This window comes from Schistocerca americana, chromosome 11 (assembly GCF_021461395.2).
Source record: "Schistocerca americana isolate TAMUIC-IGC-003095 chromosome 11, iqSchAmer2.1, whole genome shotgun sequence".
Taxonomy (NCBI): Eukaryota; Metazoa; Arthropoda; class Insecta; order Orthoptera; family Acrididae; genus Schistocerca; species Schistocerca americana.
Window position 1 is genome coordinate 26,406,029 of NC_060129.1, and position 16,297 is coordinate 26,422,325.

The window sequence follows — 16,297 nt, forward strand, 5'->3', positions numbered from 1 at the left end:
TGTCAGGAAGTGGTTTCTCAAAGTATTTGTATGGAGTGTTGCCATGTATGGAAGTGAAACATGGACAATAAATAGTTTAGACAAGAAGAGAATAGAAGCTTTAGAAATGTGGTGCTACAGAAGAATGCTGAGGATTAGATGGGTAGTTCACATAACTAATGAGGAGGCATTGAATAGAATTGGGGAGAAGAGGAGTTTGTGGCACAACTTGACAAGAAGAAGGGACTGGTTGGTAGGACATGTTCTGAGGCATCAAGGGATCACAAATTTAGCATTGGAGGGCAGTGTGGGGGGGTAAAAATTGTAGAGGGAGACCAAGAGATGAATAAACTAAGCAGATTCAGAAGGATGTAGTCTGCAGTAGGTACTGGGAGATGAAGAAGCTTGCACAGGATAGAGTAGCATGGAGAGCTGCATCAAACCAGTCTCAGGACTGAAGACCACAACAACAACAAGAAACAGAACAAACCTCTGGCAATAACATTTGTAGATTTTAAGAAGGCATATGACTGTCTCCACAGACCTTCAATATTAAAAATTTTAAGAAATCTAGGACTCCATCCAAAACTAATTAAAATAATACAACTCACTTTAACCAACACCAAATCAAAATTGAAGTTTAGAGGAGAAAAAGTAAAAAATAAATTGACATTGGAGAATAGCATCAAATGAAACAGTATATAAGAAAATTGAACCAGTCATGAGCACGATCAGGAAGAAACGCATCTCATTCTTTGGACATCTGATGAGAACTCCAGAACACAGAATTAGTAAAAAGAAAAATAAAAAATTGTGGAATAGCAAGAGTGACATTAAATGGATCACAGAAATTAAGGAAGATATAAAAGAACTCCAAATTACAGTAGATGACCTAAAAAACAAGACAGAGAAAACCAGAATACTGCAAGACCCGCAAACCAGACTACAAATGAAAATCAATAAAAGGAGTACAGGAAGAGTGGTCTCAGATGAAGAAAGAAAGAAGATATCTGAAAGAATGAAGAAATATTGGGCAGACAGAAGAGCAAAACACCTTTCATATAAGAATAGACTCTAGTAATTATATTACCTAAATATCATATTAAGTTATTGTTGAGCCAAATTGTATCTCTGTGTAACTACATCTTTGTATTTTTGACTAGAGTGGTCCAATGAAGGCCATAAAATAAATAATAATAATAATAAATAAACAATGATAAAATAAACTTACATAATATGAGCTAAACTACTGTTTTTTTACACAATAATGAAATAAATGTTCGCTGTATCACTCTGTTACTGAGGACAAGTGTTACAGAGACAGTAATGACCAACTCGAAGCATTAAACAGCGCACCTGCTTCAGATCCCAGTGAAACACTTATTCGACTATTAATTATATCATAGACAATTGTCTCATTGTGAGACTGCTGCTCGTTTGTAATCTGGGTCATTTTCTAGCACAGATCGTAAATTTTTTCGTCTAGCTCGCTTTGTAATTTATATTACTGCTGCTCACTTAGACATATGACAACACAATTTATCATTGTCATAGCTGAAGCGGAATAGGTATAGGTTCACAATTATGAAAGAACAATGGAACAGCGCAAAATCATTTCATTCGCAGTTGGCGCACTTCATATACGGGCGAGGGTCAATCATCTATACTGACACATATCTGATACTACTCAAGAATATGCATGACATACTTTCACATAAACAATGTTACATCTCTGATTTCATTGTTCCGGGCAGTAACCTGTTGAAGTGAACTTGGCAAAAATCAATAACAATTTTGTCAGTAAAACTGTGTGTGTGTGTGTGTGTGTGTGTGTGTGTGTGTGTGATATATCCATAACAATTTAAGATTTTCATTTTTCTACGTAACTAGATTAAATGCTTTTCCACGTTACATATATCACCTACACACTGTGTACTATATACCCATTTGGACTTGGCAGTATCACTGCACAAAAAGCTCAGATGATGAATAAATTTTATTGTTGATGTTCTTTTGCATAACTGGATTTGAGAGCAACTTACCATTGTCCTTGGTACCATAAGCACCTCATCTTTTGCCTCCAGTTTCACAGAAACTGTTGTTTCCCTTTCCATAACAGCAGATACAGATGCCTGCAAAGTAAAGAAATGGATTGACATAGCAGTATTCAGCTTTATTTGTCAATGATATACATCTCAAAGTCACTGCCTCCAGTCTAACCTTAATCATAGCTAGTTAACTGGAATAAAATTCAACACCTGTAGCGGACTTGTTACACAGATATAATATTTCCTTTCCTTATGTAGAGCATTAAGTGGTAGAAACAAACAATTACTGATGAGGATCACTACTCATGTTGCACTAAACATGCTGGCAACATTTTACCTAAAACATTTAATTCCATCAATTCCACAGGTACGAGTGTGGTACATACATCATCAAGTCAAATGTAGAGTTGGACACAGAAGAAAACAATGTAATCAAAGTTTTAAAACAGGAATGTTAAATTGCTGTTCACTTTATGCCTCAAATTTGACACTAGTATTAAATACACTTACCTTCTGAATTAACTACAGTATAATTCAAGGAGTTCAGAATTTATCAAATGACAATATCGGCAGTATTTTATTATTAAATTATGTAAAAACCTAAAAAGCTCTTCTTCTTAACTTGACACGCTTCACTTAAACCACCCTTTAGAGTCACACAACGTTATTTAGTACTCTGTCCATGGCATATAATCACTACTGCCAACTCTCAGGCAAACTCATCATCTGCGCTCTTCCCAAACAATTTAATGTGCTTACTTATTGCAGCAGTATGATACTTTCACCTATCAACATTATGCAGTATACTGGTATCATTTCATCACAACTGCTACAGCTACTGTAACTAAAATGTCAGATGCTACGTTGTTGTCTTTACCCAGATAGCTAGGAAAAACATCAGACAACAGTGCACTTCTAGCACTTTGCAACAACTGACAGGTGTACTTCCTAGCATATCAAACCTGTGCACTGGAGCAGAACTGCAGACTAGGAAGTGGAGAGCACTCTACCGACCGAGTCATCTGAGCACGAGTCACGATCCACCATCACAGTTTCACCCCTGATATATCTCTGCTCTACCTTCCAAGCGCAAGTCAAGAGCAGCACTCTGGTAGCTCGGTCACCAGGACACTTGCCCTCAAAAGGCAAAGGTCCCAGGTTCGAGTCCACATCTGAAGCACAGTTTTAAATTGCTGGAAGTTTCAAACGAGTGCACACAAGGCTGTACAGTGAAAACTCATTCTGGAAACAGATAGGCAGTTAATAAATGCATGCCAAACCAGTTCATTTTCTGTTACAATATGTATTTATTGATTTGCCATTATTCTGACTTTTCAGTTACGTCGTGTTCAAAACTATAGACACCAGTTAGTATTTTTAATCTAGGAAAAAAAAAGAGGGGCATCTTTAAGCTTTCTCTGGACTCACACTTTTTGCGTATCTCTATGTAACTATACCGTATTTACTAACCACTGTTGTTTATGGGTCATTCCATCCCGAGTGATCACATTTTTCAAAAGTTTCCCCATTCTTATATTTCTGATTTTGTTCAAATTTATCACGGGTACAGATATGCTGTAGAAATGAACTCGTGGAAAAACTGATCTCATTATAACCGATACATTGGAAAATGTGGTCCCATATTTGAGAAGCTCCTTAATGAGGGTCCAGTGAAAGCAAGCGAACCTCAATGTTTGAACCTTCCTTAATATGTGGGAACAGCAACTAGGAAGCTCGTTTTCAGATTCTATACAACCTTTGGCCCTGAATCGTAAAAATACAGTGGGGCGGTGTGTAAAACACTTTGTGAACCAGTATAATGCATTAAAGTATCCCAAAAAAAGTATCAAAAAAGATGTTATATTTTTTAGCCTTCTCCGAAGTCGGATATCTCTAGAGAAAAAACACAAAACTACAACAACTTGACAATATCTTAACCGTATCTGGGGCAGGACTCTATTGGTACATTTTCCTGCCTAAGTACTTATTGTTGATCATACTCGATTAGAAATGTGATGCCAAACATAAAACTGCATAAAGTGAGCCAAGTTCAGGTGCAAATATTGTGCAAAAGGGTCACTTCAGAAGTTGTTCTTTCCATCAACACTGGAAACAGCACACTTTTCTCCATTAGAAATGTCTTGTTGTACCTTAAGAGAGGATTCAGCAAAGGGATGAAAAGTTAGGTTGTACTGCAACAAAAATCATTGCAAGATGCTACAGCTTGTCAAATGCACAGTGTCAAATTGAGCATCATTTGTGGTTGGCAAACTGATGCCAATTTACAACTAACCGTGAACTATACAATTTTCTTCTAAAGACAATCCTCTACGAAGCCATTGGGCAATAGTTTAATCTGATATTATGGAATTCATTTATGATTTTTATATACATATTGTCCAGGAAAGAGGTATTTTGTCTCAATTGCAACTCCTAATGGAACAAAAACAGAAATTCCTATTGGTTGTACATTTGGAAAAGTTGTTCTTTCAATACTTAAAAGAAAACACAGAGCTAGAAACTCGGTTTTCTAAATTTAGGGAGTTACAACCAAAATGGAGCATTACCGCTGGAGCAGCTGGAATACATTCAGTATGCGTTTGCACAATCCATCAAAATGTGAATCTAATGTTTAACACGAGCCCTATTGACACTGACTGCAAAGTCCTTCCTGCCAAGATTGTCTGCAGTTTAGGTTTGAAGGATTACATGCTCCAGCAATGTGAAAACTGCCCAGGAAGAACAGAATTACAAAAATATTTAACAGAAGCTTTTAAAATTGCAACAATTCAAACAATGGACCCATACTGGTTGTGACGCACTGGAGACAAAGCAGCTGTCTATTGACGAACCTAGTGAAAATTCGATTGCCAAAGCTTTCTAGTCATCGAGACATTGCAAAACACCAGACTTGTCACTTGAAGAAAATCAAACAAAATTTTAAGCTCGGTGGATTAGTTATTCTAATGCATTTTGCAGAAAATTATTCTTTCATCATACATGATGCTGGGTATCACTGGAACAACAGTCAAGGAACACTGCATCAGTTCGTTGTATACTATAAAGCTGAAGTAGTACAACGTATCAGCAATTGTCTCAGACATAACCACCCATACATTTCTGGCCAAATTGATCAACAAATTGAAATGAAGTAGTACACATTCACTATTTCAGTGATGGTTCCACTGCTCAAAACAAGAATTATAAAAATTTTATCAGCCTGTGCTACCATGAAAAGGACCATGCTATAACTGTTGAACGCAATTTTTTTTTTTTTTTTTTTTTTTTTTTTTTTTTTTTTCCCCCCACAAGCCACATTAAAAGTTGTGTGATTGAACTGGTGGAATTGTTAATTGCTAAATGCTTAGCAGCCTCAGCAGGACTGCAACAAACTACAGATTTATTCAAATTTTGTGACCAACAAGTACAAGGAATCAAGTTCATTTCTGTTACAAGCCAAGAAATAGAAGACAAAAGAAAGCTACAAGAAGAACAATTTGCAAATGGCCACACTTTGGATAAAATGTTTTTTGCCAACGGATTTGAACCACATTCAAGTTAGCCACGTTTCAAGTGATACAACTTCTTTTGTGGCTTCAGTTTATCAGCCAACTGACTCCAATGTGGCTTTCGTGTCAGCCTTATTCATGGCCAATACACTGCCTGCATCTATGACAATAGCTAGTAGATTGGTAGCATATGTGAAGTTGATAATGAAGAACAAGTAAAAAAGTCTCTGGTCAAATTCGTGCACCTTTTGGCCCAGCAAGCTCATTCTATTGGCCTGAAAGATAAGATAAATGTTGGATTCCTGAACAGCACTTTATCATGAGTAATGCAGCATTTCCACCAACTAGAACAGGATGTCAGTATAATTTTACAGAAGCCATATCGAACAGTATTGAAGAAAAATTTAATTCCATGAAACAGTAATTTTAAGCACAAGCTTGGGAACCACTGCACAAAACCCAACTAAGGCTTTGTAACTTTGACGAAGAAACCAGCAAACGCAACAATCTATATTTAACAGGATAAGCAATGTTTGATAACAACAGCACACCCCTCTTGCTTTTGCAACCATACATGGCCATTACCAGGATAGGTACAGAAACTGACTCAACTAATTGTTTTGAACTGACAGTCATCAAATTTCTATGCTTTTCGGGTCTAGTTGGAACACCTGTATTAATCTACCGGTTGCCATTCTTGCTTGTCTTGAAGTTGTGGGTTCAGCAACCTGTACCGTGTTGCAATCTTAGCATATTACACCTGACTTTTGTTCAAGTTGAAACTCATATTTGGTTCCTTTGCTGAGCTTACTTCAAGATCCAATAGGATGTTTCCAGTGCACAAAATTGTGCTCTTTCCAATGGTACTGGAAGGAATTTCTGGAATGATCCTTTTCCAATATTTACATCTGAACTTGCCTCATTTATTGTAATTTTAAATACAACACCATGTTTGTGACCGAGTACAATTGAAAATACGAGGGCAGTTCAAATAAGTAATGCAACACATTTTTTTTCTCGGCCAATTTTGGTTGAAAAAACCGGAAATTTCTTGTGGAATATTTTCAAACATTCCCGCTTCTTCTCGTATAGTTTCATTGACTTCCGACAGGTGGCAGCGCTGTACGGAGCTGTTAAAATGGCGTCTGTAACGGATGTGCGTTGCAAACAACGGGCAGTGATCGAGTTTCTTTTGGCGGAAAACCAGGGCATCTCAGATATTCATAGGCGCTTGCAGAATGTCTACAGTGATCTGGCAGTGGACAAAAGCACGGTGAGTCGTTGGGCAAAGCGTGTGTCATCATCGCCGCAAGGTCAAGCAAGACTGTCTGATCTCCCGCGTGCGGGCCGGCCGTGCACAGCTGTGACTCCTGCAATGGCGGAGCGTGCGAACACACTCGTTCGAGATGATCGACGGATCACCATCAAACAACTCAGTGCTCAACTTGACATCTCTGTTGGTAGTGCTGTCACAATTGTTCACCAGTTGGCATATTCAAAGGTTTGTTCCCGCTGGGTCCCTCGTTGTCTAACCGAACACCATAAAGAGCAAAGGAGAACCATCTGTGCGGAATTGCTTGCTCGTCATGTGGCTGAGGGTGACAATTTCTTGTCAAAGATTGTTACAGGCGATGAAACATGGGTTCATCACTTCGAACCTGAAACAAAACGGCAATCAATGGAGTGGCGCCACACCCACTCCCCTACCAAGAAAAAGTTTAAAGCCATACCCTCAGCCGGTAAAGTCATGGTTACAGTCTTCTGGGACGCTGAAGGGGTTATTCTGTTCGATGTCCTTCCCCATGGTCAAACGATCAACTCTGAAGTGTATTGTGCTACTCTTCAGAAATTGAAGAAACGACTTCAGCGTGTTCGTAGGCACAAAAATCTGAACGAACTTCTCCTTCTTCATGACAACGCAAGACCTCACACAAGTCTTCGCACCCGAGAGGAGCTCACAAAACTTCAGTGGACTGTTCTTCCTCATGCACCCTACAGCCCCGATCTCGCACCGTCGGATTTCCACATGTTTGGCCCAATGAAGGACGCAATCCGTGGGAGGCACTATGCGGATGATGAAGAAGTTATTGATGCAGTACGACGTTGGCTCCGACATCGACCAGTGGAATGGTACCGTGCAGGCATACAGGCCCTCATTTCAAGGTGGCGTAAGGCCGTAGCATTGAATGGAGATTACGTTGAAAAATAGTGTTGTGTAGCTAAAAGACTGGGGAATAAACTGGTGTATTTCAATGCTGAATAAAACAACCCCTGTTTCAGAAAAAAATGTGTTGCATTACTTATTGAACTGCCCTCGTAATTGACTATGCTAACAGAATCATGTCACAGGCTTTGCCAAAAAATGTGCCAAGTTCAGTTCCTTTGCATTGTTTCCTTGCTTAGATATCTGTCCCCAAAGGGAGTAAAAACTTCTGTGCAACTTTCTTTTCAGGTTATTTGGATCATTTTCATGCATTATGCTACCTTACAAAATACATTAAATTCTGCCACATTGCATTTGTCTAATTCACAGCCGAAAGTTACCCAAGACCTGAAAGTAAGAGTTTCCTACTTGCTTTTGTCTTGTAATGAAAGAACTTCAAACACTGACTTCTGTTCATTTTCATGCACATTCGTCAAAAATTGATCCAAATAAAAGGCCATTGTTTCTCATATACTTAAGGTGACGATTTAAAATTTTACACAGGCTCATTTCTAGGATAGGTCTACATGCACAGCAAATTTCAGGAAAATTGAAGCTGAAGGAGTGGAAGGTCTATGAGTCTTTGAGACAAAATGAGCCTCATGAAAAATATCAATGTATGCATACACACCTTTGTAACACTACATTACATTAATACTTGTTCCAGAGATCACGAATACGACAATTCATAATGATGTGAAATGTGTTAGTTTAAACTAAATTTTCATTACACAATATTTATTTATTTTTACAGCTATTACTTCATATCTAAAAATTCATCTATTGAGCAAAAGCAGTTATCATCCACAAATTCTTTGAATTTCTTTTTAAATGTTGGTAGGCTATCTATCAGACTTTTAATACTATTTGGCAAAAGGCCAAAGATATTTGTGGCAGCATAATTCACCCCTTTCTGTGCCAAGGTCAGATTTAACCCAAAATAGATCATCTTTCCTTCTAGTGTTTGCAATTATTTTTGAAGTGGGATGGGTTATTAATAACAAATTTCATAAGTAACATATGTATTGCAATGGTACTGTGAATATACCGAGTTCCTTAAATAAATGTCTGCAAGGTGATTTTGGGTGGGCTCCAGCTATTATTCTGATTACATGCTTTTGTGCAATGAATGTTTTTTTCCTCTTAATGATGAATTACACCAAAATATGATGCCATATAAAAGCAGAGAATGAAAATAAGCACAGTAGACGAATTTACTGATAAGTTTATTAATAAAATTTGCAGTAACTCTTAACAGCATAAGTAGCTAAACTTAACTGTTTCAGCAGATCAACATGTTTCTTCCAATTAAATTTCTCATCAATGCACAAGCCCAGAAACTTTGAATATTCTGCCTTAGCGACAGACTTCTAGTGAAAGTCTATATTTATCGATGGTGTCAAGCTCTTTACTGCACACAACTGTATATGCTCAAAATTTAGTGAGTGCACACTTGCAGAGAACAGCTTAACAGTTTTCTGAAAGACATTATTTCCTCTGTTGGATGTGATTACTAGTATCGTCAGCAAAAAAGACTAGCTTGGCATTTTCATCCATATAGTGTGGCAAATCATTAATACATATTAAGAACAATAAGGACTCAAGACTGAGCCTGTGGGACACCATTCTTGATTCCTCCCCAGTTAGACGACTCTGCTGATTTTTGCAGACTATATGTACTGTTAATTTCAACCTTCTGCATTCTTCCAGTTAAATATGAATTAAACCATCTGTGTACTGTCCCACTCACACCACAATACTTAAGCTTATCTAGAAGAATTTCATAACTCACACAGTCAGAAGCCTCTGAGAGATCACAAAATATACCAATGGGTGATGTTTGGTTATTCACAGTGTTTAATATTTGATCAGTGAAAGTGTATACCATGCATCGTATTCTGTTGAAAATACTTGCTGAAAAACAAACTGACATTTTGTCAGTACTACTCTTGAATACATTACTTTTTCAAATATTTTGCATAAAACTGTTAGAAGTGAGATAGGGCAGTAGTTGTTAGCGTCAGACCTACCCCCTTTTCTATGCAATGGTTTAACAATAGCATATTTAGTCTACCTGGAAAAATGTCCTGTTTCAGTTGTTTACTGCATGTGTGGCTGAGAATCCTCCTCATCTGTTGGGAACAAGCTTTTAGTACTCTGTTGGAAACACCAATTCCATGTGAGCTTTCACATTTTGAGTAAATTTGTAATGGCATAATCCCTATCACTTCAGGCAGGGGGGCTCCCTTCATAGCCTTGAATGTTAGTGAATTTAGCAAATGTTAAAATCCATGAGATAGTAAGAAACATATTTTTTTGTTTTCTTCAAAAAAATTCCTGCCCCAAGGTACAGGCCTCCAAAGATGATAATGCAAACACCATTTTCAAGATGCGAATTACGGAATTTTTTTTTAAAATATTGTATCTCTGTACCAGTTCTAGATATTTTGTTAGAGGTTTTTTTATTTGAAAGACAACTGCTTTATGATTACATTGGTATCATCCGTTTGGACATATCTGTCAAAGTTCTTTTATTGTCACCTTTTGAATTTTCTTTATAATTTACACAATTTTTTTTATTCAAAAATGTCAATCCAGGAAAGTTATATTTTTTCTCTGTTGATTAGTACCACGTAGTACTATGTTCTCTGTTCAGAAGAGCTTCCACTTCTAAGTTGGACAGGTTTTATTTAAAAAAAAAATAATAATAATAATTTCTTTTTTGTTTACTTTCAAGGACAATGTATGTCTTCACCGAAGACACAAATTCTTGCTAATCTCTATGTTACAATGTTTATTACTATTGCCTTTTATGCAGTTATTTCTTACACTTTGTTGTAGTTTGTCAGTTTCTTTGTTGTGGTTGTTCATTGCAGGTTTCTGTTTTGTAGTTGTTCAGTGCTAAGTTGTTTACTGAAGAGGCTTCTAAGAAATCGGACCATCCAGTGAGTTCTGCGTTTTCAAGTGCAATTTGCCAGTTGACATACTTGCAGTGTGTTTTGTGAAAAGGACTGTTTGAAAGGTCTTCTGACTGGGGCCACAGGAGATTGAAGTGGAATATTTGCATATCCATAAAAGAGTGATACATAAGACAAACAAAAACACAGACTTTGTTCAGGTTGGGAATAAGTGTTCTCATTTGAAGACTTCAAAGTGAAGATGTTTCCAGTGACGACTTATATGCGTTCCAAATGTTTCGACAGAATAACAACAATGATAGTATCTGAACAAGGTGAAGCCTCCCATGGTGTAGATGATGCAGATTTTACATCAATACAGGAATAATTAAATAGCCTGAATCAGTTAACTACAGAGGAAGGTGTCAGTCCTGATAAATTGTGGTCAGTGAAGTCGAGTCATAAGCTCTATGCATCAAGAAAGTGCAGAGAAATTACTAAAGCTATGGATGAATACACTACAGCAAAACTAACCACACTATGCAAAGTAGAAATTTCCATCTTCAGAAGAAAATTAACCAAAGCACTCTTGCACCTCCTGAGAGGACTTTTTCACAAATATCAATTCAGCTGCTCAATGTTGTGCATCCTACAGTGAAAAGGTGCAAGTTTTAAGTATCATTCCAGAGATATTTTCAAAGAAAACAAATTTGAACCACATTCCATCAGTATCAAACAGGGTGGTGGCAGGGAGCGGGGAGGGGATATGGGGGCTATAGCCGCCGCCGCCCCCCCCCCCCCCAATGGAGTATCATATTATACTAGATAAATTAACTTCAGAAATCAGCGAATATATTCCTCCAACAGAATTAACCATTTTTTTAATATAATTATGTAGCAATATAGGTTGCAATGTATTTCAAACACATTTCAACAAAAGAATAAGAGTGGTAAAATTTACTATCTAAACCTATGAATATCATTTAACTTAAAATGGGCATCTCATTATTTATTAATACGCATTTTTTACCTGTAACTCCAAAACAGTTACCAAAAACTACTCTAAGCAACACTAAATTTTAGCAATTTGTCGATGGAGGACCCTAACTTGACTTTTGTTAAGCCCCCCTCCCCCCCCTTGACCGACTTCCAGAATCGCCCCTGGTATCAAAGTACATGGTAAAAAAATAACGAAATGTAAGATCTATAAAAAGAGTCTTTGGGAACCAGGCCCCTATTATGGTCATCCTGTAGAAGCAACTGTACAACTTCACATATTGGAAGATCAAAATTTTATGCTCTACAACCTAAATGGGTAGTTCCACACCCACCTGATTATGTGTGTACTGTGCAAATTTTGAACTTTGTGTAGTATCTTTGAAGAACTTACTGGAGCACTTGACATATGACACCTCGGTTGAGAGTGTGAAGTTATTAGTAGTCTGTGACAAAGCGAGATACTTGTTTGTTTCGAGAATGTGGTGACTGCCCTGGCAAGGGAGGAATGAATTTACAGACAATTGGTCTGGAAGATGTAGTAGATAACACTGCAGAAATTATATATGGAACATGGGGCCAAAATAAACTAATTACGAAAACTGTTGCCTTTGATAGTTTCATTGATGAACTTGGTAAATGGTCAGTGAAAGCAGTAACACACCAGCATCTGAAGAAATTACAACAACAACACATTGCAGAGGTGAAAGGGTGTGTACAGGCTGAAGAACTATGTTTAGTGCTTCACTGTGATTTTCCTAAGAACTGGTCTGTAATTCTCCCACAAGAAAGGAAAAGGATATCATTGGAGTAATGACTAGGATTCAATATTTAGAGGAGCGACTTATTTTCTAAACAAGACCACAAACATTGCAATTATAAGTGATGACACAGACATGACTCAGCACATGCCTTGCTAGCAATGCGTAAAATTCTTCAACAGCAAACAGGGGCATCATTATTTCTTGTGGTGCTCCTCGTCATTTTAAAAATCGTTACCAACTGTTTGAATTAAGTCACTTGTCCCAACTGACTGGGTACACAGTGCTATTGGTCACGGGAAGGGGCCTAGTGATGGTGTAGGGGGCCTGCTGAAGCACCGTGCTACAAAACAGTCTTTCCAGACCAAATACAGCTGTGATTCAGAATGCTGAGGATTTTACTGTGAAAGCATTCAGAAGAGACATTTTTGGACTCAGTGATGGGCCAACTTATATTACACGCACTTTGAAGAGCAAGAAAGAAGAAATTTCATTCGTTTGGCCAACACCTCAGAAACAGCGGGATAATATTCAGATTCACAATCTGAGAAGGGGAATGTTTGTGGCATGCATGTATGACTTACTAGTAGATTGCACAGATTATAGACACCAGTTATGAGTTAAACGAAACTGTTGTGACCTTTATACTACCATATGGACCAGCTGAAAGACAGTAACAATTCCACCAGTGATCACTTCCTGTTCACAATGTTTTGAAGATTGTAAGTGTTCCAGTTCCTATTGGTTCAATAGGAAGGCATCACTCTATATCAAAGGAAGATATTGAAGCATTGGAACACATTTTTAGTTCATTGACTGGCTAATTTCAGTACAAAACAGAGCGCACATAAGTTGTGTGAATTCAAACCTTTAATTCTTTGGACCTTTCACTTACATTTTGGAGCCATTTAAAATGCTTGAAAAATGAGTCTCTTACTCATCTTTTAAAACTAAAATTTTGTTAAATAAGGCCAGGTTTTGATTTTTGTGAGCATGTTATGTGGTAATGTAGGAATAAAACAGGTTTTATGTATGGCAAACATTTCAATTGTTTATAAAATCTGTTCAAACTAAAAGTGGAAGCTCTCCTTTTCCAAGTATGTAGAACTATATGGTATTAATCAACAGAAAAAAATCAATTTTATGGATTGGCATTTTTGAAAAAAAAATTCCATAAATTATGAAAAAGTTCAGAACGCTATAGTAAAAGCACTTTGACAGATAAGTCAAAATGAAGGATTTCTTTGTAATCATAAAGCAATCATCTTTCAAAAAACCTAGAACTGTTCCAGCGATACAGCATTTTAAAAAAATTTCCAAAATTTACATCTTCAAAATGGTATGTGCAGTGTCATCTTTGGAGGTACATCACAGAGCAGATATTTTTTTTCTTTTTTTTTGAAGAAAACAAAAAGTAGGTGTTCCTTACTTAAGACCTTCATTTTAACATATGCTGTAATCAATAGCATATCAGACTACAAAGGTAAGATTTTTTCCTAGTCTGCCCGAACTGACACGGACTGTGCCTTATTTTCTTAATTTCAGTAAGACAAATTTTATCAAATTGCACAGGCATTATCCCTTCCACACACAGCCTTGCATTTTCTGATGAATAATTGGATCCTATTTTCCCTGAAACACTTAAAAACGATTATTAAAAATATTTTCAACTTCTGACTTAACACTCTTTTCATTGAGTTTGATAGAAATACAGTCTTCCTGTGTTCTAAATTGCCCTGCTTCCCCTTCAACAATATTCCAAATCGTTTCAATTTTATTATCAGAAGTGATAATCTCAGACATAATGTGCATACTTCTGGAATTATTTATAACTTTTCTTAATACAGTGCAGACGTATTTTGTAATGTTTGACTGTTCCTGGATCATTATGCCTTCTAGCTGTAAGATACATTTTCCTTTTATGTTTACATATTTTTATCCCTTCAGAAAGTCCTGGCTTTTTAGATGTTTCACTGTTTTCTTAAGGAAACTGTTCCCAAATACACTCACAAGGGTATCATGAAATAGGTCAGTTTTTACATTAGCATCAGGTTCCCTGTGCACCTCATCCCAGTCCAACTGTTTGAAGCATTCCCTAAAATTTGCAGCTGATTAATCGTTAACTGAACGCACTATTTTGGAGTACTGTTTCCATTACTATATGGAGCAATGTCATATTGTATCTAGCTGTGCATCATGATCAGGCAGACCATTCTTCACAGGGAAAGTTTTATATTTGATTAAATTTATCTTGATCAACAAAAACATTAGCTATCAGTGTGCTGCTTTCCTGTACCACCCAAGTGGGAAAATCAAAAATAGCTGAAAATTTCCCAATGAGAATCTATACACAGCTATAATTACAAAAGTACCATTATTTAGTTTAAGCTCACATGCACATGCCTCTTTATGTTGCTCTATGTGAAATCTTTGAGTTTCGAAATTTTTCACACAATGATAAATTTTAAAATATATGGCAACTACTACTCTCTCCATAGTGTCTCATCTTACATGTGCCAAAAGTTTTCCTCTTACATTTACCTTTCCCATATCTGTGACTATATGATGTTCAGGGAGAAACAGTACATGTATTCCACCCTCTGTTTCTAAATCTTCTAAACAAACAAGAAGCTCACCTACTTTTTTTTAATCCCCTGATATTCTGATGCAATATACTAACATTTTTCACTGTGCTTTTATAAGAATCTTGTAATATTTTAACATATCTAGTACCAGCCTGACTGAGCTTCTCATTAAGCTTAATTTCTTTGTGTGGAAACAGAGGGGAACTACTAGCATTTTTCGTGGTTTGTTAACGATATATCTACGTAATAGGCAACAAAATACTCGTCTGGCGTGTGTCCAGCATGTACTGTAAGTTTCCTGAATTTACCTTTCAGTTTCAGTTTTTATGACGAAGAGTGTGTTTAAGAATGTTTCGAATGTAAACGTTAGGGTACGTTATACGTCATTCTATTAATATAACCTTTATTTGGCATTCATATTCGCCACCCCTCAACCAAATTACCAACTTTCAACCTTAAGCTATAGGCGTCGGGCAACTGTTGTAATCAGTGCGTCCCCCACAACACACATTTATAGAGAAGAGGGTTTCAAAGCCAAACACCCGGGGAGTTATTCAAGCCTTATCACTTGAATGGACTTCAATTCACAGCCATTGTTTGTTCCAACTTACATAAACAGGAAAACTCGCACTACCTTCCGAAACTCTCACACACAGATACATTTATAGTAGTTGTTTATTCACAATTACACTCTTTAATGTGCACGCTTGCAGGGAGAATAGCAACACGAGAGCTGAATAGATCACCGCCGTTAAGTGGAAACGCCGCTGATCAAGCCAAAACGGTCTTTTTTTTCCATAGGTAACTATAACTATATGGGTATTACTATAGAGTCATACATTACTTCTGGTTTTGAAATAGTAAACAACACTAACATCACATAAACTTTTCCTCTTCATTTATTACCTCTGGAGTATTAGCGAAGATTTACCGGAAATCACAAGGCGAATATTCGCAGCTTCGCACTCTTTCCCAAGTTGTCGACGCAAATCACAACAGGAGAATATTCGCAACTTCGCGCTCTTTCCGGAGTTGTCGACTGCTAACTTCTATCAATACGGTTCGACTCAACTTCCTTAATTTCCTTGGCTTTTACAAAATGGCGGCCACCTCTGTGATGAGAGTCAAGTCCTATGAGCTGATTGGTTGAATAAAATGACGGTAGTATTCGTAATTCTACAGGATCGAAAGAAAATTTTAGGAAAAAAGGTAATGGTGCACGGACGTGTAGAAATGCTTGTAGAGCTACTGAAGTGACCCCCCAAACACGTGAAGAAATCTGTGCTCGCTCCTCATAGCGAATAGTGGATAACTGAATA

At 37.1% G+C, this 16,297-nt stretch overlaps 1 protein-coding gene across 1 annotated transcript in view; it reads right to left on the reverse strand.

Annotated features, from left to right (window-relative positions):
- Positions 1-16,033, reverse strand: part of LOC124553903 — a 137,131-nt gene extending 121,098 nt beyond the window's left edge. The window contains exons 1-2 of the mRNA XM_047127916.1: positions 15,885-16,033; positions 2,022-2,111 (exon numbers count right to left, since the gene is read on the reverse strand). Coding sequence (XP_046983872.1) covers positions 2,022-2,093 — 72 coding nt within the window. The 5' untranslated portion in view covers positions 2,094-2,111; positions 15,885-16,033. The remainder of the gene's footprint in view (positions 1-2,021; positions 2,112-15,884) is intronic.
- Positions 16,034-16,297: the final 264 nt, after the last annotated feature.